We start from the raw sequence: 27197 nt of genomic DNA on the forward strand, positions 1-27197 counted from the left end.
CTACGAAGATCTTTTATCGGTCAGACCGCATAACAACATACGTTGTTCCCTTTGTCATCGGTATGTTACTTGCCCGAGATTCGATCGTCGGTATCCAATACCTAGTTCAATCTCGTTACCGGCAAGTCTCTTTACTCGTTCCGCAATACATCATCCCGCGACTAACTCATTAGTTGCAATGCTTGCAAGGCTTAAGTGATGTGCATTACCGAGAGGGCCTAGAGATACCTCTCCGACGATCGGAGTGACAAATCCTAATCTAGAAATACGTGAACCCAACATGTACCTTTGGAGACACCTGTAGAGCACCTTTATAATCACCCAGTTACGTTGTGACGTTTGGTAGCACACAAAGTGTTCCTCCGGCACACGGGAGTTACATAATCTCATAGTCATAGGAACATGTATAAATCATGAAGAAAGCAATAGCAACATACTAAACGATCGGGTGCTAAGCTAATGGAATGGGTCATGTCAATCAGATCATTCAACTAATGATGTGATCCCGTTAATCAAATGACAACTCTTTGTCCATGGTTAGGAAACATAACCATCTTTGATTAACGAGCTAGTCAAGTAGAGGCATACTAGTGACACTCTGTTTGTCTATGTATTCACACATGTATTATGTTTCCGGTTAATACAATTCTAGCATGAATAATAAACTTTTATCATGATATAAGGAAATAAATAATAACTTTATTATTGCCTCTAGGGCATATTTCCTTCAATAAGAATATCATATTTCTTCTTGACGGTAGGAAGAGGAAATTCAAAACCTCCTATAATAATCATTGAAATTTTTCCAATAGAATTGATACTATGGACTTGTGGTTGTTTTCTCGGAAAGTGTATCGTATGCTCATTACCATTAACATGAAAAGTGACTTTGCCTTTGTTGCAATCAATAACAGCCCCTGCAGTATTCAAGAAGGGTCTTTCAAGGATAATCGACATACTATCGTCCTCGGGAATATCAAGAATAACAAAGTCCATTAAAATAGTAACATTTGCAACCACAACAGGCACATCCTCACAAATACCGATAGGTATAGCAGTTGATTTATCAGCCATTTGCAAAGATATTTCAGTAGGTGTCAAGTTATTCAAATCAAGTCTACGATATAAAGAGAGAGGCATAACACTAACACCGGCTCCAAGATCACATAAAGCAGTTTTAACATAGTTTCTTTTAATGGAGCATGGTATAGTTGGTACTCCTGGATCTCCTAGTTTCTTTGGTATTTCACCTTTAAAAGTGTAATTAGCAAGCATGGTGGAAATTTCAGCTTCTGGTATCTTTCTTTTATTAGTAACAATATCTTTCATGTACTTAGCATAAGGGTTAATTTTAAGCATATCAGTCAAATGCATACGCAGAAAGATAGGTCTAATTATTTTAGCAAATCGCTCAAAATCTTCATCATCCTTTTTCTTGGATGGTTTAGGAGGAAAAGGCATGGGTTTCTGAACCCATGGTTCTCTTTCTTTACCGTGCTTCCTAGCAACGAAGTCTCTCTTATCATAACGTTGATTCTTTGATTGTGGGTTATCAAGATCAACAGCAGGTTCAATCTCTACATCATTGTTATTTCTAGGTTGAGCATCAACATGAACATCATCATTAACATTATCACTAGGTTCATGTTCATTACCATATTGTGTTTCAGCATCAGAAATAGAAATATCACTGGGATTCTCAGGTGTGTCTACAACAGGTTCACTAGAAGCATGCAAAGTCGTATCATCTTTCTTTTTTTCCTTTTAGAAGAATTAGGTGCATCAACATTAGTTCTATGAGAATCTTGCTCAATTCTCTTAGGACGGCCCTCAGGATACAAAGGTTCCTGAGTCATTTACCCCCTCTAGTCATAACTCTAACAGCATTATCATTTTTCTTATTATTTAATTCATTAAGCAAATCATTCTGAGCCTGAAGTACTTGTTCTACTTGAGTGGTAACCAATAGAAGCATGTTTACTAATAAGTTTAAGTTCATCTTTAACTCTAGACATATTATCACTCAAGTGTTCAATCATATAGCCATTGTGTTTCAATTGTCTACCAACATAAGCATTGAAGTTTTCTTGTTTAACAATAAAATTATCAAACTCATCCAAGCATTGGCTAGCAGACTTATAACGAGGAATATCACCTTCATCAAATCTATAGAGAGAATTTACCTTTACTACCTATGTCGAGTTATCAAGACCATGTATCTCTTCAATAGGTGGTAAATTCTTAACATCTTCAGCTTTAATACCTTTTTCTTTCATACATTTCTTTGCTTCTTGCATATATTCAGGACTGAGAAATAGAATACCCCTTTTCTTCAGAGTTGGCTTAGGAGTTGGTTCAAGAAGTATCCAATTATTTTCATTAGTCAACATATTATTCAATAGCAATTCAGCTTGATCAACAGTTCTTTCCCTGAAAACACAACCAGCACAACTATCCAGGTAGTCTCTGAAAGCATCAGTTAGTCCATTATAAAAGATATCAAGTCTTTCATTTTTCTTGAGAGGATGATCAGGCAAAGCATTAAGTAATCGGAGAAGCCTCCCCCAAGCTTGTGGGAGACTCTCTTCTTCAATTTGCACAAAATTATATATTTCCCTTAAGGCAGCTTGTTTCTTATGAGCGGGGAAATTTTTAGCAGAGAAGTAATAAATCATATCCTGGGGACTATGCACACAACCAGGATCAAGAGAATTAAACCATGTTTTAGCATCACCCTTTAATGAGAACGAAAATAACTTAAGGATAAAGTAATAGCGAGTTTTCTCATCATTAGTGAACAGGGTGGCTATATCATTTAATTTAGTAAGATGTGCCACAACAGTTTCAGATTCATAGCCATAAAAAGAATCAGATTCAACCAAAGTAATTAACTCAGGATCGACAGAGAAATCATAATCCTCATCAGTAATAAAGATAGGTGAAGTAGCAAAAGCAGGGACCAAAGTAATTAACTCAGGATCGACAGAGAAATCATAATCCTCATCAGTAATAAAGATAGGTGAAGTAGCAAAAGCAGGGTCATGTTTCATTCTAGCATTCAAAGATTTTTCTTTCAGCTTAGCTAATAATTTCTTAAGATCATATCTATCATTGCAAGCAAGAAAGTCTCTAGCAGTTTCTTCATCCATAACATAGCCTTCAGGCACAACAGGCAATTCATATCTAGGGGGAGAATCTTCATCATCACTTTCATCAATATTATCAGTTTCAATAATTTCATTCTCTCTAACCCTAGCAAGTTTTTCATCAAGAAATTCACCTAGTGGCACAGTATTATCAAGCATACAAGTAGTTTCATCATAAGTATCATGCAAAGCAGAAGTGGCGTCATCAATAACACGCGACATATCAGAATGAATAGCAGGAGTAAGTGTCGCAAGTTTACTCAAAACAGAAGGTGAATCAAGTGCAGAGCTAGATGGCAGTTCCTTGCCTCCCCTCGTAGTTGAGGGAAAAATCTTGATTCTTTCACCTTTCAAGATCCTCATAGTGATCAGCAGATATAAATCCCAAGTGACTCAAAGAATAGAGAAATGCTCCCCGGCAACGGCGCCAGAAAATAGTCTTGCTAACCCACAAGTATATGGGATCGCAACAGTTTTCGAGGGTAGAGTATTCAACCCAAATTTATTGATTCGACACAAGGGGAGCCAAAGAATATTCTCAAGTATTAATAGTTGAGTGTCAATTCAACCGCACCTGAAAGACTTAATATCTGCAGCAAAGTACTTAGTAGCAAAGTAATATGGAAGTAACATAATGGTGGCAAAAGTAATAATATTGATTTTGTAGTGATTGTAACAGTGGAAGCGAAAAAGTAACTAAGCAGAGATCAATATATGAAAAGCTCGTAGGCATTGGATCAGTGATGGATAATTATGTCGGATGCGATTCCTCATGCAACAGTTATAACATAGGGTGACACAGAACTAGCTCCAGCTCATCAATGTAATGTTGGCATGTATTCCGAATATAGTCATTCGTGCTTATGGAAAAGAACTTGCATGACATATTTTATCGTACCGTCCCGTGGCAGCGGGTTCCTATTGGAAACTAAGGGATACTAAGGCCTCCTTTTAATAGAGTACCGGAACAAAGCATTAACACTTGGTGAATACATGAACTCCTCAAACTATAGTCATCACCGGTAAGTATCCCCGATTATTGTCACTTCGGGGTTAACGGATCATAACACATAATAGGTGACTATTGACTTGCAAGATAGGATCAAAACTCACATATATTCATGAAAACATAATAGGTTCAGATCTGAAATCATGGCACTCGGACCCTAGTGACAAGCATTAAGCATAGAAAAGTCATAGCAGCATCAATCTCAGAACATAATGGATACTAGGGATCAAACCCTAACAAAACTAACTCGATTACATGATAAATCGCATCCAACCCATCATCATCCAGCAAGCATACGATGGAATTACTCATGCACGGAGGTGAGCATCATGAAATTGGTGATGGAGGAAGGTTGATGATGACGATGGCGACGGATTCTCCTTTCCGGAGCCCCGAACGGACTCCAGATCAGCCCTCCCGAGAGAGATTAGGGCTTGGTGGCGGCTCTGTATAGTAAAACACGATGAATCCTTCTTCCTGATTTTTTTTCTCTCGGAACGTGAATATATGGAATTGGAGTTGAGGTCGGTGGAGCGTCAGGGGGCCCATGAGGCAGGGGCGCGCCTAGACGCGCCCCCACCCTCGTGGACAGGGTGTGGGCCCCCCGGCCTTGTTTTTTCGCCAGTATTTTTTATATATTCCAAAAATATTCTTTATTGATTTTCAGGTCATTCTGAGAACTTTTATTTCTGCACAAAAATAACACCATGATAATTCTGCTGAAAACAGCATCAATCCGGGTTAGTTCCATTCAAATCATGCAAGTTAGAGTCCAAAACAAGGACAAAAGCATTTGGAAAAGTAGATACGATGAAGACGTATCAGGATTCCTGCTGCCTTGCTATGGAGACCGTGTCGGCCGCAGCCAAGTCCGAGATGATGATGTGGAGCGCGACGCTGGGCTGCCGGGAGTAGTTGGGGGCACCCACGCGTTCGAAGTCAAGCACCTCATAGAAGGTGGGGAATCCGCGCACGTCGCAGTCTACCATGTGATGTGGTCAAGTTGTTGCTAGATCGTAGAAGGGTGAGGAGACAGGGAGCACCACCAGTGGGTGTAGTCGCCTTGCTTCGTCGGATCAAGACCGCCACCCGTCGGTAGGAGAAAGAAGAAAGGATGCTCGAAGGAGGCACTAGCACATGCTCCACGTACATGAAGCAAATTAATCAAAAACAAAGGACTTCTTTGCACAGAATCATGTAACAGTGGGTACAGAACTAGTCCTCGAAATATGTGTCATTCATTTTCCATCTGACGGTCCATATTTCCATTTTTCTATTTTTGCATCTGAAGCTCAGGTTTTATTCTAGTTGCTCCCTATTCTACGCGTATATTGCATTTTCTTCTTCTTCTTTTTCATGGAAGCCAGCCTCCCACCTTGTTTTTTATGTAAAGGTGGTGGGACCCACGCAAAAGGAGGTGACTTATAGGTTTTAAGTTGAGATGGAGCAATTTATGACTTATAAGTTGGGGTGACTTATAAGTTGGGTTTGTTTGGCAAAATAAGTCATTTTTTCGCTTTTCGACTTATAAGTTGGTGACTTATTTGGAACCAAACAGGCCCTTAATCTGATGACTCTACTATAGTTGCTTTTAGAATATGATTGCTTCCCTTGTGCTTGCTTATAGCGAGTAGAGCAACCACGACCAATTTGGAGGGGGTGTGGGGAGCCAAGCGACAAATAATCCCTCCACACCAACTACTGCTCGGTTCCTCTTTTCACTTTACGGAATGTTAACATTTTATGATATGGAATGTTGAAGTAGAAGCTGGACAAAAGATCATATTATGCTAGAGAATTAACTTGAAAGTTGGGAGAAACCTCATAGACAAGCATACCTGAAGACTGGAGTTTTCTTCCCCGGCATCAATGATGGTGGAACTAGGTGTGTGGAGAATGGTCGGGCACGGTCCGATCATGAAGTCGTTGTAGTCCTACATGGAGAAGGTCGGGTTTGTGCCTCATGGGCCGTTGCGTGAGTGGGGATCCTACTGCCTTGCTATGGAGACCGTGTCGACCGCAGCCAAGTCCAAGATGATGATGTGGAGCGCGATGCTGGGCTGCCGGGAGGCAATGCCAGGTGACTTTGGAGCCGGAGTAGTTGGGGCCACCCACGCGTTCGAAGTCAAGCACCTCATAGAAGGCGGGGAAGCTGCGCACGTCGCAGTCTACCATGTGATATGGTCAAGCTGTTGCTAGATCGTAGAAGGGTGAGGAGGCAGGGAGCACCACCAGTGGGTGTAGTCTCCTTGCTTCGTCGGATCAAGACCGTCGCCCGTCGGTAGGAGAAAGAAGAAAGGATGCTCGAAGGAGGCACTAGCACATGCTCCATGTACATGAAGCAAATTAATCAAAAACAGAGGACTTCTTTGCACAGAATCATGTAACAGTGGGTACAGAACTAGTCCTCGAAATATGTGTCATTCATTTTCCATCTGACGGTCCAGATTTTCATTTTTCTATTTTTGCATCTGAAGCTCAGGTTTTATTCTAGTTGCTCCCTGTTCTACACGTATACTGCATCTTCTTCTTCTTCTTTTTCATGGAAGCCAGCCGTGCTGCTGCATCTCCATCGCCTGCCTGGCTGTGACCCTACTACCCGGTTCCTCTTTCCACTTTACAGAATGTACCAACTACGTTGGTTTTAGCTGCCCACAGCTCGAATTCTGTGACAGACAGACTAAACATTTTCTTTTGTAGTACGAAGAAGAAAATAAAATGTGCTTTCTCTGTATAAAATAATAATAAAATGCCCGAAGCATTCATTCCAGCTGCATGATGAGATGTGAGGGTCACTTCTACCTACCTAACGTGCCTTAATAAATCGGTCTAGTTGAGATGCATTATTCGATCCAATGTAGTATTTATTATTACAGCATTCTTCAACAGAATGTGTACACCTCGTTCACTCGTTGTCTAAATTTCCATATACACAATGGTTTAAAAAGATTTCCTCACATACACAAGTAGTTTTTTTTAGCAGATTGTCTATACATAGACTGTTATAGTCTCGCATGTATTTTAGGACTCCATTACAAATTTGACGCAGTCTTTTTGACAGTGGAAAATTTGAACGATTTTCATGAAAAAATAGTACTAAGTTTAGTTGACAAGCACGGTAAATCCACATCAGTTTATTTATTTTTTAGAAATAATAAGAAAAGAAAAAAGATGCTATGTGGTGGGCCAAGTGTAATGTGGTGGATGCAGAATCACTGACCGGACACGCCAGGGCATTCCTCATAACTCATCTCATACATGAGGACAATATGAGAAATGTCAGACAGCCCGGACATTCAAGGAGGCTTTAAGGGGTCTGGCTGGGTCAACTTTTTCCATTCTCTCTTTTGTCCGATCAGTGGTCTTGTGTCCGCCGGGGCAATTTGAGGAGTCTGACTGTAGATGCTCTAAGAGCATCTATATCGGATAGTCTATATTCTCATTTAGACTATGGTCCAAATCAATTCCTTCATATATTTTTTACTAAAAAGACACTTTTATAAACTCAAAATGTAGCATTAAACTTATTTAAAACATGATAAGTAACGCCTGGTCTCTACATAACTAAGATGCACACAGCCAAACGCCAAAATCCTGACAAAAAAGACATATAGGCAACGATAGAGTCATATAGGACCGACACCATGCCTATGTTTGAAGAAGATGGTGCCTCGATCCGGAGATTTTGCTGCCACTCATGTTGGGTAAAAATCTCCCTGGCCACCCGCTTCAATTGCATACTCATCGTCTTAAATAGCGATTGATACTCCGTTTGAAAAAAATAAGATGAGATCAATTCAGTGTCCATGCTCATCTGCACCCGGTGAACAGTAAGTTCAAAAAGAAACTAAAAAAATCTTAAACTTTTTTAGGTGGAAGATGTTCTAATGCGTGATGTTAGTGCCAAATTTTCAGCTCGTTCGGACATCTGGGAGCTCATGGCAAAAAAGACAAAATCGGTCATAACAATACGTGAACGGTAACCTTTCTTACAACCTCAAAATTTGTCTTTCTTACTGAGAGCTACTGAAATGTACAAACTCCATGTAATTTGGCACGCACTTCACGTACATAAGCATCTAGTATCACAAAAAAATAATCAGAATTCTTAATTCTTTTTATTATTTATACAAATTTACTATTCACCTCGAGTACATATGCAACCGATAGCCAAAACGCCGCGCCCGGTCTTTAATCCCCACCACCTCCACTCCTGCCTCCCGGGCTCCACGATTTTCGTCGTAGCCTCCCCGTAGCGCAGCGCGGCGGTGGCAGCACACCAGATCGAGGCCAGCAGCAATGCTACATCTACAGGGGTTTTACAGGACCTTTACAGGCTATGCTGAGGTGGGGTGTGTTGATTGGTTGTTAAGATGAAGCGGGCCCCACCCTGAAAATCAGAGGGGGGGGGGGAGGGGAGAGAGATTAGTGAGGGGAGTCCGTTAACTCTTGTAAAAGCTTCCCGTACGTCTAGCATTTTTGCGAGGCCAGTGAGCGGCACACCGGATGCCGAAACTTTGCCAAATTCCTACCCTACGTATGGTTCTTTGAGGCAAGAAGTCTCTGCTTCCATGTACGTATGCTAAATAAAATAATCAGAATGTGGATTTCGCTGTCGACGCGCACCACTCAAGTCTGAAGCTCTCCCATGGCAATGTGGATGTCCATGACATTTTCTTCACCCCTTTTCTCCCTTTCTCTTCCTTGTAAATAATGTTCTGGGGTGGTTGCCACTTGCCAGCAACATTCCTGCGCTGCTCCTCTGCTAGCTTGTCCCCGACGCACAGGGGTCAACCCACTAGTGCCTCTCCCGAGCTGGCCGAGCCCCCTGGCCGACCTGCGACTGCTCCCATTTCGATCCGCCGCCAGCCCAGCCGTCGCGGCATCGCCTCGCCGGCCCCGCTTGGCCGCCCGGAGCCACCGCCGGACCGCCCTGACGTCCGCCCATAGCCGCTGAGCCCGTCGCCTTCTTCCGAGAGAGGTACCCATCCCCTGATCCCCCATGGCTGCTCTGAATCTGACGAATCTAAATCGAAGAACTTGACTAGATTTTCGGTACGAATTCTGAATTTGTCCAGACCCAGCAGCTCCTCGCGTCCCTGACGCTCCTTGGACAGTCTGGAACCAGAGATCTTCTCTGCCCCTTTCTCCCTTAATAAAGAAATGTTTTGAGGTGGCACGTCATTGTTCCATAGTAAAGAAGAGGAAGTCAGGGTCAGGGCAAGCGAAGGGAAGGGAAAGTAGCCATCCTAAGCTGGGAGAGGCTGGCAGGATGAAGCTGCCGGCTGCTGCAAGACGGTGCGATCTCTGCTCATGAGATCGAGGCCCGCATCTCATCTCATCTCACACGCTGGTAAGCCAGCAGGCAGGCATCACCGATCATCTTTTCATGCTCACCCACCTGCTCGTCGATCGTGTAACTCTGTCTGTTGACCACCCAGATCTCACACCCATGTGTCCATGATCTGCCCGCAACTTCTTGAGAAGAAGAAGAAGAAGAAGAAGGAACCTCATCGAGATCGATCATGGATGGAGATCGGAGGAGGGAGCTGGCCGCGGTCACCGGTCCAGCGCGCGCGCAGGACAGCCCGGCGCGGCGTCTCATCGCCTGGCTGCAGTTTCTCTTCAGTGAGTCATCATCGATCTCCGGCCGTTCTTGATCGGTGTCCGCCGTCGATCGAGCTCGCTCGTGACCCGTTTCGATCCTTGGTCTGTGTTTCGCAGAGGCTTTTGTTCAGAGGCATAGCTGGTTGGCAAGGTGGCAGGTGGCGGGGCGCCCGGCGCTGCTGCTCCTCTTGGCCTTCCTGGTCCAGAAGAACCTGCGCCGCTCCTACCTGTCATGGCACAAGTCGCGGCTGCAGCGGCGCGCCGCCGCCGCCGTCACCGTGCAGGCCGCGTTCCGGGCCATGGCGGCTCGCCGCGACCTCCTCCTCCGGCGGCGGACCAGAGCAGCCGTGTACATCCAGGTGACTAACATGATGCAGTCAACTGCAGTTGTTGTACTGGTGTGTGTCGCAGTTCTCTGACAATGAACATTTTGTAAAAGGCGCAATGGCGCGCGCGCAGGGCGCTGTGGAGCTACCTGGCCATGAAGAGGGCCTCGGTGATCTGCCAGTGCGCTTGGAGGCAGAGCATTGCGAGGAGGCAGCTCGGCAAGCTCAGACTGGTCATACCCTGACCCCTCTTCATCTTCCACTCCTGTCGCTTGAGTGGTTGGTTGGTCATCTGAATTTGCTGAAATGTGCAGGCCAACGTCGAGAGGGAGAGGCTGGATGAGATCTGCAGGCTGCATGAGATGGTGGATGTGCTGCAGCAGGCCGTCGAGGACGCGGAGGTGAGGGTCATCGCCGAGCGAGAGGCGGCGGTCAAGGCGATAGCGGAGGCGCCTCCGGTGATCAAGGAGACTGTGGTATGGGTGGAGGATGCTGACAAGGTTAACTCGTGGAACGCCGAAGTTGACCGACTCAAGGTGATCTCTCATGCCAATGCTCCATCCAGAGATTGTACAATGTGCTATGGTTCAGTCATATGAATCTCTGATCTGTGGCTAGTTCAGATAAATGCAGAGACTAACGTGCTCTTGCTCTTTTAATTTTTTATGTGTGCTGCAGGGGTTGCTGGGAGCAGAAATGCAGGCCACCATTGACGCCAAGAAGGCCCTGGCAAAGGCTGAACTGAGAAATGAAAAACTGGCTAGGTTGCTTGGAGTTCAGGAGATTAAGAACAAAACGCTGCAAGATTCCGTCAAAAGGTTGCAATTTTTGTTTGCATATTTACCGTGCTGCACAATGCATGCTGGCTTTCTTGCGAGTTTAACGATCATGAATTCGGATATTTTGCACGGTCGTTGAGCAGGATGGAGGAGAAAGCTTCCGACCTCGAAGCGGAAAACAGAATGCTTAGACAGGCTGTTGCATCCATCCCTTCTGTCAAGTCACCATCTAGCGAAAACCACAGAGCACATGATCTTCAGGTACGCATGATCAAAAAGCATTCCATCTATAATCATGATCATCAATATTACTAAAACATGTTGTTGCATGTTGACAGGCAACTCCATTGAATGAGAAAACAACAAATGGTGCCGTTAAGCCTGTGATAGTGGACAGGAACGGCGATATTCATGACGTATGTATGGTCCTACAGTTAGGTTGATCAATATTTTTAGTGGGACGCGATGCTAATTTGACCCTGTGGGATCTCTTAACTAGGATGACAATGCTGAACTGCCTGGCTCAAATGATGCTGAAGCTGAGAAACAGCAGCAGGTAGGATTCAGGTTCCGAACTCTTGGATAAGCTTGGAACACCATCACAATTCATGTGATGCGCCTTTGCGACGTTTCTAATGCTCCTGAAAATCTAGGAGCTGCTGATCAAGTGCATATCTGAAGATCTGGGATTCTCAACCGGAAGGCCTATCGCTGCGTACCTCATCTACCGCTGTTTGGTCCACTGGAGATCATTTGAAGAGGACAGAACCACTGTTTTTGACCGCATTATTCAGAAGATAAGTGCTGCAATTGAGGTATGTGACATTTACAATGGTACACATAACTGGCACTTCTTATGGACATAAGAAATATGGAGACATGATGTTTTGTCTTCTCCTGCAAGGCGCGAGACAGCAACGAAAAATTAGCATATTGGCTATCCAATTCGTGCACACTGCTGCTGCTTCTCCAAAGGACACTGAAAACCAGTGGTTCAGCTGCTTTGGCGCGTCAGAGGCGAAGACCATCGTCCCTCAACTCACCAAAGGTAATCATGTTGCAGAACTTCTCAGCTTCATCATTAGCTTATGTTATCAATGAACTTGGAATTATGTACTCAGTATCGGGTTGAAAAATTCCAGGAAAACCAAGCTCCTGGTCATCCTGAGCGTTCAGTTTCCGATGGGCGGTTGGTCGGTGCGCTGACTGACATTTCCCAGGTTGAAGCCAAGTATCCAGCTCTTGCTTTCAAGCAACAGCTCACGGCATTGTTGGAGAAGGTCTATGGAGTGATCAGGCACGACCTCAAGAAGGAGCTGTCGTCTCTGCTTGGGCTGTGTATTCAGGTATGCACTGCACGTCTGCTAATTCTCATTAGCATTTGATGGAAGATCAAAGACTGAGTGATGAAATTAAATACCTTCTCTAGGCACCGAGAACATTCATCGTCAGCCCCAGAGGAACAGGCCCTCAAGGAACAGACATGGCCCAACAAGCCTCCATGGCACATTGGCAGAGCATTATCAAGATCCTGACGAATTCCCTCAACGTTTTAAAATCAAATTACGTACGCACCAGAGCTATATCACTGGCTACCGTTGCTATTCGAAACACGTCTCATTTCGCATTCTTCTGCGGAAACGCATTTGCAGGTGCCTCCATTCCTGATCTGCAAGTTGTTCACCCAAGTATTTTCATTCATCAATGTGCAACTATTTAACAGGTACATGCAGCATATGTACTGCTACTCTTCATTCATTCATGTATGGGCAAAACTAGTGCCATGGACAGATGAACTGAAATGATATATTTTTGGATCAATTACAGTCTCCTGCTTCGGCGTGAGTGCTGCTCTTTCAGTAATGGGGAGTATGTCAAAGCAGGCTTGGATGAGCTGGAGCATTGGTGCCATTGGCTAACGGAAGAGGTGACAACATTTCTCCCCCATTGTTTCACTAGAGATCTCACAGGAAGCAGTTGGTAATCAACCTTCATCTGTAAAACAGTATGCAGGTTCATCCTGGGATGAACTGAAGCATATTCGGCAGGCGGTCACGCTCTTAATACTCGAAGAGAAGCACAACAAGTCTCTCAAAGAGATCACCGATGATTTCTGCCCGGTAAGTCTGGACCTTAGTGATCCTTACTGTTTTCTTAACAATCATAATCATCCTTCTCATGTCATTAACTTTCTTGGATACTACGTCTCTGTCCTGCGAATAGGCACTCAGCATGCAGCAACTGTACCGGATCAGCACGATGTACTGCGACGACAAGTTCGGAACCTTGGGCATCCCATCAGATGTAGGCCACTCCCAACACACACGATCTTCGCACGAATATGCAGGTTGCATCTCTTACCATTTCCCGGAGTGGATAATAATGATCCGTTGATACCGCAGATCGTTGCGAGCATGCGAGCCAAGATGATCGGAGGATCGAGCAGCCCATCGGTGCAAGACGACATCAACTCTTTCCTCCTGGACGATGATTTCAGGTTCCAAGCAAAGCACCAGCCTCCCCCTTCTTTTCTGTTCACTTCACTGGCCCTGTTTGGGATGCTAGAATCTGCTTTCCTCATTCGTTCCGAAAAATCGCCGTTCATCTCTTGATGCAGCATACCGTTCTCCGTGGACGACATCGCCAGGCTGATGGTGCACGTGGACATAGCAGACATGGATCTGCCGCCGCTGATCCAGGAGAAGAGTGGCTCCCCGTTCGAAGCCTGAACGGTTCTGGTGATGTACATACATAGCGCGTGATATATACACATACATACCACAGTTTTGGCTTGGTTTTTCGGGTACATAAAAATCAGTTTCCTTTCCCTTTTCAGGCTGGTTTTTGGGTTTTTGTTTTCCTTGTCTTGGATTTTGAGTGGTTCTTGGTTGCGTTTGCGTGTGCCAACCGACTTGTACAAAAGTGAGCTGTATATGTAATGTAACTATATATGTACATCCAGGAAAACAAGGGAAGAGATTTGGGGTTTTGATGATGGTTGAGGAGGTTGATGCTTCCAAGCCAAGCATAACCCTTCTGTGCTGCATATGTATATATACAGTGGTCAGGGTATTGAAATGGTGATGCTTTTCCATCACGACCGCATTTTTTCTTCCCTCGCCGTTTGAGCATGTGTCACTTGAGGCTGAGACTATCATTGCTTCCTAACCCTGACAATGTGATCGATGTCTCATCGCATAGATAGGTGGTCATGAACCCCCACAAAGAAAGATAAAAAAAGGATGAGTGGCCATAATGATAACATGGAACAGACGTGTGACACAGAAGGGCCATTGAAAAACATCAGGGCCGGAGTGCCACGCACCCTACGTGTGGAACTTATCATTTTGGAAGATAAAAAGGTTAAGCAGGACCAGTAATCAATGCTAGGGGCTTGGATGGAAAAGAGAAGCAAACAGTAAGAAAAGGGCATAGCCGCATATAATAAGCTAAAAAAATAGAGGATATTACTGCTGCCGCAGATAGAATGTCCCTCTTGATCTTATGAATTCATGGTGTTACTACAACTGAGCTTCATCAAGTTTCTCCAAAAAAAAAAGAGCTTCATCAAGTTCATGGCGTGCTAGCTATGATGCAAATGCCTCTTCTTCTTTTTTGAGTTGTGCACTGTACATGATAAGAGCATCTACAATCGCACCTAGCAAAAGTGAGGCCCTAAATGCTGATTTTTTTTTGAAACTATGATGATTTTTATAGCAAATTCGGAAACTATACACCCTAATGGAGAAAAATCAAAAGTATCACCCCGTCGGCCTCCTGTTGGCCGAAAAAGGACTTTTCGGCCAACCATTGGCCAAAAAGGGCCAAAAAGTACTTTTCGGCCAACACCTGCTCTACTGTTTAAAAAAATTCATATCAAATAGGATTTTTAGTATTTTAATTTGATTCTTTTTGCATTAGATTAGAAATTTTATGAAGTTTCTGTAGATATCATGTTTGAATAGATTTGAAAGTTTGAATTTAATTTTTTCATGAATTTGCTCAAATAACTAGATTGCCTATAATTTGAATTAGGAATATTTTTTAAGATGATTCTTTTTGCTACTGGTTCTTTGTGAATTTGTTTATCAGTAGTAATTAATTGGCGAATTTTATAATTATTTAAAATTAGGTTTTTATGAAAACAGTTCTGTTTTAGTGTTTGTTAGGTTTTATGCTATTTCTTTTAATTTTAATTGCTTTAAATTTTTTCTTTAGTTTTTTGACTTATTCTTTTTGTTTCTGTTTAGTTATCAGTAGCTATTTTATTTGTAGTATTTTATTGTATTTTATTTCTTTTATCCTACTAAAAAACTTGTTTTGAGCTTCATAGGAGTTTATATTTAAAAGTGCCTTGTAAATCCTGTACAACCATTGCTGTTTTATACATGAAAAAAAAAATACTTTCCCGCAATCTTTTTCCCTTCATTTTCTTTGCCGCCATTTTATTTCCCGCCATTCTCTCCCGCCACACTAAGGAGTGCTGCATCGACGGAGGATGACGATGATGCCTTCATGTGGAGTGTGAAACACTGTGTGAGAGAAGTCATAAGTGTGAAACACTCTCCGATGATGATGACGAAGCTGCAAACACTTATGACTTCTCTCAGACAGTGTTTCACACTCCACCAGCAGCACCGACGCAGGAGACACAGACCGTGTCAGACGATGTTATCTACGATCGTGGACACCATGAGGCTCGTTTTATAAGTTGAGAAGTGAAGATGGCGAGAAAGAAGATGGCGGGAAAGAAGATGGCTGGAGAGAATGGCGGGAAAGAAAATGGAGGGAGAGAATGGCGAGAAATAAAATGGCGGGAGAAAATGGAGGGAGGGAATGACGTAAAAACCTAATTTTAAATAATCCTAAAATTCACCAATTAATTACTACTGATAAACAAAGTCACAAAGAACCAGTAGCAAAAAGAATCATCTAAAAAGAATACTCCTAGCTCAAATTATAGGCAATCTAGTGATTTGAGAAAAATCATGAAAATTCAAATTCAAACTTACAAATCTAGTCAAACTTGATATCTACAGAAACTTCGTAAAATTCTAATCTAATGCAAAAAGAATCAAACTAAAATACTAAAAATCCTATTTGATATGAATTTTCTAAAAAGTAGAGCTGGTGTTGGCCGAAGAGGGACTCTTTGGCCAACTGTTGGCCGAAAAGTCCTTTTTTGCCAACTATTGGCCGAAAAGTCACTCTTCGGCCAACAGGAGGCCGAAAAGTCCCTTTTCGGCCAACAAGAGGCCGACGGGGTGATACTTTTGATTTTTCTCCATTAGGGTGTATAGTTTCCGAATTTGCTATAAAAATCATCATAGTTTCAAAAAAAAATCCTAAATGCTTACGTAAACCATGCACTCTGAACCATCATGAAAGTCCTCTTCTGCCCACGAATTCAAATGAGCTCGTGATGAACAGTAAAATCTAAAAATTTGAAAGAAAAAATCTGAATTTATTTTGTGGCAACAATTGACAAATGTTTTCGGTGGTTGCAAAGTTTCGTCGTGGAAAATAAATCAACACACCAAAACGCTTTAAAAAATAGCATTTTTTAGCATCAATTTTTTTGCCACGATTTCCACCAATTCGATTCATTGATGTAATTTCGCAAGCACTCAAAACTTTTGGCAAAAATTGTCACAAAAAGAATTCATATTTTCTTCTCAATATTTTGGGTTGAGCTTGAGCTAAAAAAACATCACATCCGATCGGGGATAGAGGGGCTCCCCAATAACTCTCAAGGTAATTTGCAGTAGCAGCCATGAGCAGTGGCCCCCCCCCCCCAAAAAAAATTGTGCATATTTTCTTTACACTAGTGCAATGTTTGTCTATCATACTAATTTTGGCATTTGCATGTGCCGACTTGTACAAAAGTAGGTGTATATGATAACTATATATACATCCAGGAAAACAAGGAAAGAGATTTTGGGTTTTGATGGTCGTTGAGGAGCTTGATGCTTGCAAGCCAAGCATACCTTGCTGTGTTGCATATGTGTACATTGCCATGTGTGTTGTGGTCAAGGTATTGAAGTGGTAATGCTAGTTTTTCCATTACAACCGGGGTTTTTTCCTTGCCGTTTGAGCATATGTGACTTGACGCTCAGGATGGGAACGGCCGACCCAGACCTAGCCTTGGACTCGGCCCCCGTGGCCAATTTAAGAGGCCACTGGTCGACCCATACAAAGAATAGTCAGTGGCCTGATTTGCCCGATGGGTATTTCGGGTCAACCCAAATTCTTGATTTACACTACCTTGTGGACAAACGAGATGTTAAAATTAGGCACGGTTTAATGAAAACTGACTAGTGTAAGAATTAATAAGATTTCTAATACATGGTTAATAGAAAAAAATCAAGTGGTCCGCTTGTGATTTTGTACGTGCGCATCTTGCCAAAGTATAACAAGACAATATTTTTGTTCATATACGCAAGCGTTCGTCGGAAATTATACGAGTGACTGCGTCGCAAAATTGGGTTGTGATCGATGTAGAACCTGCCAGCGCATAGATATGTGGTCAGGATCCACTCGCAAAAAACAAAAACAAAAAAGGATGAGCGATCATGATAACAGGGAACTCACAAGTACTCATTGGGTTGGCCAGAGGAGAGTTGTGGCAGTGGTGCAACAGTAATGCAGATGATGAATCGAAATTGATACGCACATGGCATTATATGCCTGATGTGCAGCCGACACAAACTCTGCATCGTGAGATAGCCTAGCATCAACCTTACAAGCAGTCTGATGGAAACGCCGGCTCAGTATCGTGTCAAAAAATGTCGACTCTATAGCAATGCTCATGAAGAATAGCGATACTTGTGTCATCTGTCATAGGACGTGCAGCTCTTAGGGCATGTACGGAGTCTCGCCGCTCCGCACGACTCCGCTCCCGGAGCGGCCCGAGCTTCAGTTGAAAATACGGAGTGGAGAAAGAGATGCTCCCTGGATTCTAGTATTTCTGGGAGCAGTGGATTGACGAACAGGCCTTTAGTAATTATTAATGTGCTCCGCACAGCCACCCGAAGATAGGGAAAGATGAAAATCTATGGTGAACTGGTTTAAGAAAAGGCAAGGGGGAGTATCAGTAAAAGAACAAATAGGGAGAAAGCAAAACAAATATAGCAGGACTTTTTTGAGGGAAAAGAAATCAACACAGACCAGGGGCGTATGTGAAATATCACCCAACAGGAAGTCAGGCACCGAAATTAAAAAAAAAAGGTTTAATGGGCAACTAATCAACGCCAGGGGCCTGGACAGAAAGGAGAAGAAAAGAGTGGAATGTCCCGCTTATACAAAGAAAAGGGCACAACCGCATAACCAAAAAGTTCTCAGGGGCTTATCTGTAAGGAACTCAGGAACCGGCGCGCAAAATCTCGAAAAAATTTGGACCATTTCTCGATTTGTGCGTGTCATCCTTGCGCAGGGGCCATGCTAATCTTCTCTGTATCGTTCCAATTTTATCGGATGTCCCCGAAGGGACGAGAGGGATGAAAGAGCTGCGCTTATAAACCGGTATGAAGCTCTGTCGCTAGGCGAGGTGGTACTAATCTGGAGTTCGCTGCTGTCTCCCTCTCCCGCGAGCCGCAGGAACCGCGCTGTGGCACAAATGGGCCAGTGGGCCGCGACTTGCGTGCAGGGTGGTTCTTCCTCTGACGGCCCAACTTGGAAGCGAACTGGCATATACATATCACACCAGACCCAGTTCTCAAAAAAACAAATCAGACCAGGCCCTATGCTAGTAGTGGCAGGTTACGCTCAAAGAAAAAAAAAAGTAGTGGCAGGTTTCTCAACCAAAAAAAAAGCACATTACTGCAGCCGCAGATAGAATGTCGCTTGCATTATGAATTCATGATATTACTTCTATTGGGCTTCCAATGAACTGCTAGTGGTGATACAAATGCCTCTTCTTAATTAACTGTGCACTACCTCCATTAGTATTTGAATTTTGTGCAAAAATCACATGATGAATTTCTACGCAACAAATGCATGCAATCGTGCGTTCTAGAAATTCTAGACCTCTGGTTGAGGCTCTCTCCCTTTGACAAGTTAAATGTATATCGAAGGACAGGCATGGGCAGTCCCGGTGGACTGAGGACAAATGTGATGAATTGCAGCAAGGGATAGAAGGGTTGCCCAATAACTCAAGGTAAGACGAGGAGGAGGAGGAGGAGGAAGAAGAAGCAGCAGCAGCCATGGGTTCCAGATTGCCGGTTGGAACAGTGATATTTGCCGTGTTTGTTGGCTGGGTACTGACTGCGGTTGATATCTCTTTTGAACGTTTTAGAGTCTTGTCAGCAAACATTATTTTGAAGAGAGGCAAAAAATTTGCCTCATTCATTAAATAAGAGGAATAGAGTTTATGTTCGTGTTACAACAGTGACAGCGCCGCAACACCCGAAAAAAAGGTGACCAACTACTCTCGCGTCATCAAGTATCCCAACTTGCTTGCACCCGCTGATACCCAAAGTGTGGCCTCCTTCTTAATGTTGGCGAGTAGAACCGTCGGCGGAGCACTCTTCTGACGGAACACTCGCGCATTCCTCTCGTTCCAAATGGTCCAGGCGACTAGCATGATGAGCGAGGCCATCGCCTTCCTGTTGGGGATAGATGTGTCGGAGAGGCCCACCCACCACTCTTCGATGTTGCCTGAGAGGTGCCATGAGGAAGTATCAATGCTCACCAGTTGCAGCCAGTCCTTGACTAATCCCCATAGGCGGATAGAGAAGCGGCATTTGTAGAAAAGGTGGTCAGCAAACATTATGGCAAACAAAATCATACTCTAGCTGCATGTAGAAGGTTCTGGAACAAGGGTCGACTGACGGATGATTTTGGCTGTGAATCAGTCGAGTTTTGGCTGAAGGTTCTGGAACGTGACGCTGCAGGTACATCATTGTGTATGAATCCTGTTTGCTCTAACACCTGAAGGTGGACAAGTGATGGCACTTTTTTTTTGAAGGAACACAATGCATTCCATTACATAACAGGGCTGGGCAATCGCCAGCAACAGCATCTTCTACAAAGTTTGGAACATGTCCAAGCCAGATCTCACACAAACTAGCTCCCAGGTTAGCACCATACGCAGCTAACATGTGTGCAACTCCATTACAAGTCCTAGGACAAGATACCACAGATACATCAGCAAAACCTACACGTAGTTGTACTTTAATATCTTTGAAAATAGCCCCTAATGCTGAAAAATCAAAATCTTCAGTAGTTGTTGCATTCTTGAGCTGCACACAATCTGTTTCGGCAAATCAGTCGAGTTACGATTGATGAGATTAATATGTATACCCCATCATTATGTTCTTTCTATCTTTGTAGCACTTCTATTTTAGTCTGAACTGACGAACAGACATATACCATGTTACAGCTGCAAGTTGACTGTCAAATGTTACCTCTTTATACAACTGCAGCCACATTTGCTCCACGAAAACATAATGCCGCAGTTGAAATTACACAGAATCCATTAAACCTTTGGAGTTTTCTCCTTGCAAATGGCATTACATTCCACGACGAATCAGAGCATAACACTCACAGGAAAACAGATTCAATTGTTTGCTCTTTAATTAGCCTATATGGTACAACATAACCTCAGGTAAAGCTTGCTTTATCCTACCAACACCTACAAAACTGCCTGGCAAGGCATGTTGTAATCACTCTCATACACTGGTCTTACGATAGTAACCTAGGGCGGCAAAAAAAAAGGCAACGCAACTGCTTTGCGACCTTAGTTCTCATCATCCCCATCAATGCTGGAGAGCATGCTTTTCAATACCTCATAGGTCATGAAGGCGATTCCAACGCTAGGAACAACCTTCAGGTACTCCGGGACTATGCCTCGGTAGAAGCCACGAGGACCTTCCTTTTGAAGGATTTGGCGGATGGTTCCAGTTATGCTTGATTTTTCGATTTGTGATGCCCCAGCCGCCCCATGTAGTTGCATACGTCGCTTTACAAGATCAAGAGGAAATGTAGCTGCAATATTGAATGTACCATTTACCAACAGAGATTGGAAATACATGATTTGAGTCATGTAAGATATAGAACAATTAAGGTGATTAGGTATCAAAGGCCACTTACCTGTCGACGCTGCAATACCAGATAGACTCCCAGAAAACAAGCTCACAACGGCATTGGAATCATTCGGCCTGATGCATATAAGCCCACAGCCATCAGATCGAATCCGACATAATAGAAATGGAAGCCAAGGGAATATTCAGCAAAGCTAAATAATGATGTTCACCTTTCCATTTGCCAATGAGACCTCAAGGATTCATATACATAAAAGCTGATTGCTATACCCGGTCCAACTCCCTGTAACTCGTAAAAGTTACTGGCAAGTCAACTCAAAAACCATTCTCAGTAGAAGCATGTGGCTTACCAATAACGTGGCCCCAAGGCCTTTATACAATCCTCTCCCACTCTCTTCTCTACAAATTGTGGACAACGTATGAAAGATGCCCTTGTAATACCTGGTGGTTTTCTGCAGAAAATTAGACAGGGCAAAGTTAGCTTACCAAATGATGTTCCGTTGGTCTGTAAAGCTGCATTGCATGAAAGTTGAACCTAAGGATGTTGTAAGTTCTAACTGGAAGTTAGATTGGTTGATTGGTTCAGTGTTATTCAGAAAAAGAAGACAAACATCATTGGTTAAGTTGAATATAAGGCCCAAGGCCTTTATACAATACTCTGCCACTCTCTTCTCTACAAATTGCAGACATTGTATGAAAGATGCCCTTGTAATACCTAGTGGTTTCTGCGGAAAATTAGGAAGGACAAAAAAGGACAGACCCAGTGCTAGAAGCTCCCACACCAGGTGGGGTCTGGGGAAGGATTATACGAGGCAAGCCTTACACCTGCACAGTGCAATGCAGAGAGGCCGCGTCGAACCCAGGACCTCTTGGCACAAGTGGGGAATACTTCACCACTGCGCCAGGCCTGTCCTTCTGGAAAATTAGAAAGCACAAAACAAATTAATTACTTAGCTTGCTAAATCATGTTCCTTTGGTCTATAAAGCTGCATTGCGTGAAAGTTGAATCTAAGGATGTCCTAAGTTCTACTCCCTCCGTTCCAAAATAGATGACTCAACTTTATACTATTTTGGAACAGAGGGAGTAACTGGAAGTTAGATTGGTTAAGTATTATTCACAAAAAGAAGAAAAATATACCTGTGTTGCCAAACGAGTTCGAACAACATCCAACGGGTAAGTTACAGATGCAGCTGTCACTCCCGCTAGACCACCACCAAGTAAACGTACGACACTAACATAATTTGGGTCATCCAGGCCAGGCACCATTCCGAGAAGCTGCAATCGTTATTCAAAACTCATCAAACTATAACAAAAAGCATAAAGTCATGAACAATCTTACAAGTTAACATACTGAAACTTAGTGCTGACCTTTTTGTATCGTTCATAAGAATAGAAGCTCATGGCGGAATAAGGTAATCGATGTACAATGGTGACAAGATTGCCTTTCCAAAATGCCCCAAATCCTTCTTCTCGAACAATCCGCGAAGCCTCGTGCCATATACTACACTTCCTTAGAGCTGCAGCATCTGAATGCATACCTGCCACCTGTCGGATCAGTATGTCACAAGCTCGTATAACAAACTTTATCATCAACATATGGGTCATGTCTTGTGTGACACAAAAAATTATATCACTGGGTTCGCATTCAGGAACCATTTCAAGAGATTGCGATTTTGTAGATATGATATGAACAGCATAAAGTACAACAAATTCACAGCCAAAGGTTGAACTTCGGACAGTGATTGGACACTATATGTGCAGTGTTGTAAATTACAACAACAATAATAGTTCATGACTGTCGACCAGGGATGTACAGTTTCGACCAATCAGTTAAAAGGAGGGAAGAATCTATAAATCGCACTCAGGGAACTAAGTTGAGATTATCAGCATCCAATTCCTTTCAAGAGCCTACATGTGAAGCCAGAAGCCTCTTCACGCTCACATATAACCACATTAATTGCTACCCCCATGCCTTTTTAGCTCCCAATTCCTTATCAGAGGTCAGGGCACATTTAAACGGGATTCCTTTTAAGGTCAAATCATGTCCTGGACAAAGAATCTCTCAAAATCAAAAGGATTGCTTTAATTAGTCCTCGCCGGTGCATCGTATGCTCTAAAATCCCGCCTCGGGCCACAAATTCGCAGGCGCGGAAGCAAGATACTACCCTCCCCTGTCCCCTCCGAGCTCCCAATCCGTCCGTGCACACGAGAAGGCCGGAGCCAAAAGAGGGGGCCGGGAGGAATTGTACCTGGAAGAGGATGGTGAGGCGGGCGAGGGGCGCGGTGCAGGTCTTGCTGACGACGCCGGCGAAGCCCCCGGCGGCGAGGTGCGCGGCGGTGCCGATGTGGCGCTGCTGCTGCTCCTGGCGGGGGGAGGCCGAGACGGCGCCGCGGCCGTCGAGGGCCACGCCGCCCACCCGCGCCTCGGTCTGCATCGGCGGGCGGGGAGGGGAGGGTGGGACGGCGGGTGGGGATTGCGGCTAGGGTTGGGTCGCTCGCGGGGGCGGTGCGGTGTGGATGGCGGACGGACGCGTGCGTGCGTGCTTGCGTCCGCGCCCGGAGTTCGAAAGCGGCGACGCTGCGCGCGTGCTGCGTAGCCCGCTCCGCCTCCTCACGTTTATTGTTTTTTTAGTACTCCAGCTAGGCGCTAGCCATAGTTTTTCCTTGTGAGATTCTTTTTCGTTTCTTGGGGCCGGGGCCAGGGCTCTTTTTTTTCCTTCTATTTTGGTCTCCGGTTTTTTTAACAGGTACAGATGCAAGCGCTTATAAATGTCTCCTCCGTGCATTGTTGAAAATTCTAAAATAAATTTAGAATAAATGCAAACACCAGGACTTAAATTTTGATGGACTGGGAATACCAGTGTCCTTCTAATCATCAAACTACATTGTTGATTCATGCATTCGGGTATTTTTTTACCTTACCTGTTGCGCTTGTGTATCTTTTCTACTTATTTATAGTGGTGAGTTATATGGGACCATGCAAATAAATATATATATTTATACCCACATGTGGGACTAGTAGTAGACATAAATTAACAAGGGTTACTTTTACAAGGCGTGAAACATCCCAAATAAACAAATCGCTGCCCGAATGTGAGAACGACAAATTATAAATGCAAGTTTGCAGTTTTAACTCAAAATTATGATATTGATTTTAGTATTTTTACTAAACCAATTCTTCAAGTTATATGTTATAGCAATGAGGGCAAATAAATTGCAATTTCAACACGGAGATAGATGTTGTCCTCCTACCTAATCCATGATAGTGTGCATTCAATGTACTCATACCATCCAAAATAACTTACTGATGCACATTCTAATACATTTCAAATTTAAAATATTATCTCACTATAAATCTTGCAAAGGACCTATTATGATCGCTCAAGACTCTTGAGTGACAGCAACATGATCTTTCATTATACTTTTCGCTCTCTTTTCAACTGTGAACAATGCAACGCCGCAAAATACCATCATCTTTTGATGATTTCCTAAGCCGGTGATAACTCCTCAGCTTTTTTGGCTCATAGCAACACAGAGAACAAGACCACAAGGAAACAATTTACAAGAACTGCTTTGAGGCAGCAACATCTGGACAATAGGCTTAAAAGTTTCCAGAAAAATGTGCACATACATTATGCTATTAAAAAGGAATAAAGATAGGGAAAGGTTTGCTTCACCAGCCGATCTCATGGGTTTTATCCAGCGCCTCTCACAGATGACACGTGGCTGTGGCCCGCGCACGTTGCAACTCAGACCAGTTACAGTTCCCAGACTATCCATATCCACACAATATGGTTTTGCAACAAGGTATCTGCTGCAAAGAAGGTTTGCAATAAGACTCTTGTTTTGCTACGACAACAACTACGGTTCAACATCTTATTTCATCGCAAATGTTTTTGCAAAATTATTCATGTTGCAAAAATCCTTCCGCGACATTAACTATGTTGCAAAAAGGTGAAAGCGAAAAAACTGCAACACATCCTTTGTTGCAAAGGGTTCTGCAACACTAACTGTTGTCGAGTGGATGGACCTTTATAAAGATCCTCCGACCGATACACAACACACCCCATATAGATGTCCTTATAAAGATAAAATAATCTTAGCATATAAAACCCTAATGTTTTTTTTGCAAATACTCAAATGCTTGATGACCGCCTTCCCAATGGCATAGAGGGGATGATCACCTCCTTTTTGCCAAACTCTATTTATGTTTGTTTGCTAAAAAAACTAAAATATTAATTATTTTTCTTGGTTCTTACCAAAAAAACTTAGGGACTTTTTGCAATTTCTACGCTAGACACTTCATATTCCCTACGTCCACAAATATAAGATACTTTGGATATTTTAATATAGATTACATACGGTCTTACATGGGTGAACAAACCCACTAAAATGTTTCTATATACATCTCATTTAGAAAAAATTCGAACATCTTATTTGTGAACGGAGGAAGTACTTTGGTAAAATGAAATATGGTAGAACTGAAAATATTGATGGCTTGTTTTCTAATAAAGGAAGGGGCCCAAAGGACCAATAATGACGCATTAGATATAACATATTGAAATGTTTTTACACAAGAACCCAATAGAGAGAGAAAATTATAATTCGGATCCTAGCATTTTACATCAAAGACCCATATTTCAATTGGACGTGTCCGTTAAGGACTAATATACTACCCCACCTCATGCTTGGTTTGAGCAGTTCAGCTCTGTGATTCAAGCTGTTGGTTTCTCGTGAGCATGACCCTGCACTTTCACTCATACATTTGGCCACGGCTGTACCTTGCTTCTTCTCTATATTGATGATATGTCGAAGATGATCAAAAGTACATTGCTTTTGTTAAGAAAAAGTTGAGTGAGCAATTCAAGATGTCAGATTGATTTTTCTCTTAGTTATTCTCTAGGAATTGAGGTTGATCAAACTATTGAATGGTTACTGTCTCTCTCACCATCGCTATACTCAGGATTTGACCCATTGTTTCCTTTTCAAACTACTTATTTGTTTCTGGCCGAGCAAGCAATGACTAAGAGAAGTACAACCATAACATAAATTCTACTTTGATCGAAATGTTTTTCCCTTCGTATCCGAAAGCTGATCATAGAAATGGTCTGGTATAATGATCTTACCTTCCTTTTGCATATTAACTAGTATTTTCTGAGAGACGACGAAGATATAAAAGAGAGAAATAAACGAGAAAACAAATAACATGGGAGTTTTATTGGATCTCAAAATCCTCTCTTTCCCTAAGTAGTTTTTGACGAATAATAAAGGACCCATATCACCTTGTGATTCGACCTTATCAAAAGCTTTAACATACACCAAGTCCACCGTTCTTAGGGGATGACACCATTGAATGATGAACTCGACGGGATCTCCTATTTTGGAGTGCTCCTATTCCGCGACCTGTGCAGGGGGAAACAAGCAAACGCGCACCCACCCACACACTTTGGGCCTGCCCATTGCGGAGGCCAATGCCTCTTTCTTTTTTCATTACATTTTTTGTTTTAAGTTTCCTCCCTTTTTCTTTACTTAAAAAAAATTCAGGATTTCAAAATAGTTCTGTTTTCTTAATGTTCAAGAACTAAAATATTAGCATATTCTGGATTTTTTGTTTTCCATTTTTGGAAAACAAAATGTTCATACATTTAAAAAAGTTTGTAATTTTGGAAAAACTTTTTGATTTCAAAAAAAATCATGAATTCAATAATAATGTTCATGTCTCACAAAAAAATGTTCATGAATTCTACAAAAATGTTCATGGATTTAAAAAACCCGCAAATTTATGAAATCTTTCATAAAATTAAAATACTGTTCAAGACTTAAAAAAATGCTCATGAATTCAGAAAATGTTTGTGAAGTCCAAAAAATATTAAGTAAGTTTTCAAAAAAATCACGAGTTTGAAAATGGTCACGAACTTAAAAACATGTTCCTGACTTAAAAAATGCTCATGAATTTTGAAAAATGTGCATGTATTTCATAAAATGTCCATGAGTTTGAAAAATATGCACAACTTTCAGAAAATGTTCATGGACTTGAAAAAAGGTTCACTGATTTATAAAATTGTTACCAAATTTTAGAAATATTCATAAATTTTAAATTTTGTTTACAATTTTGAAAATTGATCTCGATTTGAAATAAACTTTTGATTTTTTAGCAAGTTTATGATTTTTTAAAAAATTGTGATATTCAGAAAAAGAAAATGATAAATAAAAAATAGCAAATAAAAAGGAAAAGGAAAACAAAGAAACAGAAAAAAGATAAAAGAAGACAGACAGAAAAAACCAGAAA

The 27197-nt window shown here is 42.5% G+C and overlaps 2 protein-coding genes and 1 non-coding gene across 7 annotated transcripts; 1 reads left to right on the top strand and 2 right to left on the bottom strand.

Annotated features, from left to right (window-relative positions):
- Window positions 1–8833: 8833 nt before the first annotated feature.
- On the top strand, window positions 8834–13982 carry LOC123060046 (myosin-17). Of its 4 annotated transcripts, none has more exons than XM_044482613.1 (20): window positions 8834–9136; window positions 9361–9508; window positions 9597–9783; window positions 9880–10121; window positions 10202–10321; window positions 10403–10624; window positions 10767–10906; window positions 11011–11128; window positions 11206–11283; window positions 11367–11423; window positions 11521–11682; window positions 11772–11915; window positions 12010–12213; window positions 12297–12434; window positions 12520–12590; window positions 12695–12794; window positions 12874–12987; window positions 13091–13171; window positions 13270–13364; window positions 13485–13982. In XM_044482613.1, exons 3-20 carry the CDS (start codon window positions 9681–9683, stop codon window positions 13594–13596), a joined length of 2301 nt encoding a protein of 766 aa, XP_044338548.1. In that variant the 5' UTR covers window positions 8834–9136; window positions 9361–9508; window positions 9597–9680; the 3' UTR covers window positions 13597–13982. The 4 variants fall into 4 exon arrangements, with proteins under 4 accessions (XP_044338548.1, XP_044338546.1, XP_044338545.1 ...); XM_044482611.1 differs by having other exon boundaries at window positions 9646–9783; XM_044482610.1 differs by having other exon boundaries at window positions 8857–9136; window positions 9234–9508; window positions 9646–9783.
- A 4271-nt stretch (window positions 13983–18253) lies between these two features.
- LOC123063797 (U6 spliceosomal RNA) lies at window positions 18254–18356 on the bottom strand. Its single transcript, XR_006430561.1, has one exon. It is a non-coding gene; the product is annotated as a U6 spliceosomal RNA (small nuclear RNA).
- Window positions 18357–20322: 1966 nt separating this feature from the next.
- Window positions 20323–23506, bottom strand: LOC123060047 (mitochondrial substrate carrier family protein B). Of its 2 annotated transcripts, none has more exons than XM_044482617.1 (7): window positions 23158–23506; window positions 22277–22446; window positions 22046–22183; window positions 21258–21359; window positions 21120–21190; window positions 20957–21024; window positions 20323–20851 (listed from the first exon to the last, which is right to left on the bottom strand). In XM_044482617.1, the coding sequence occupies exons 2-7, from the start codon at window positions 22442–22444 to the stop codon at window positions 20604–20606; spliced, it is 795 nt and encodes a 264-aa protein (XP_044338552.1). In that variant the 5' UTR covers window positions 22445–22446; window positions 23158–23506; the 3' UTR covers window positions 20323–20603. The 2 variants fall into 2 exon arrangements, with proteins under 2 accessions (XP_044338552.1, XP_044338551.1); XM_044482616.1 differs by having other exon boundaries at window positions 22277–22453; window positions 23158–23496.
- Between the last annotated feature and the right edge of the window lie 3691 nt (window positions 23507–27197).

Source organism: Triticum aestivum, chromosome 3A, assembly GCF_018294505.1.
Source record: "Triticum aestivum cultivar Chinese Spring chromosome 3A, IWGSC CS RefSeq v2.1, whole genome shotgun sequence".
NCBI lineage: Eukaryota > Viridiplantae > Streptophyta > Magnoliopsida > Poales > Poaceae > Triticum > Triticum aestivum.

Coding starts and splice junctions, on each gene's coding strand:
- LOC123060046 (XM_044482611.1), top strand. CDS start 9,469: ATGAGATCGAGGCCCGCATCTCATCTCATCTCACACGCTG. Junction 11,424..11,520: donor AAGCTGAGAAACAGCAGCAG/GTAGGATTCAGG, acceptor CTGAAAATCTAG/GAGCTGCTGATCAAGTGCAT. Junction 12,591..12,694: donor AATGTGCAACTATTTAACAG/GTACATGCAGCA, acceptor GATCAATTACAG/TCTCCTGCTTCGGCGTGAGT.
- LOC123060047 (XM_044482616.1), bottom strand. CDS start 23,343: ATGCAGACCGAGGCGCGGGTGGGCGGCGTGGCCCTCGACGGCCGCGGC. Junction 22,454..23,157: donor GCCTCACCATCCTCTTCCAG/GTACAATTCCTC, acceptor CTGATCCGACAG/GTGGCAGGTATGCATTCAGA. Junction 22,184..22,276: donor CTTATGAACGATACAAAAAG/GTCAGCACTAAG, acceptor TAACGATTGCAG/CTTCTCGGAATGGTGCCTGG.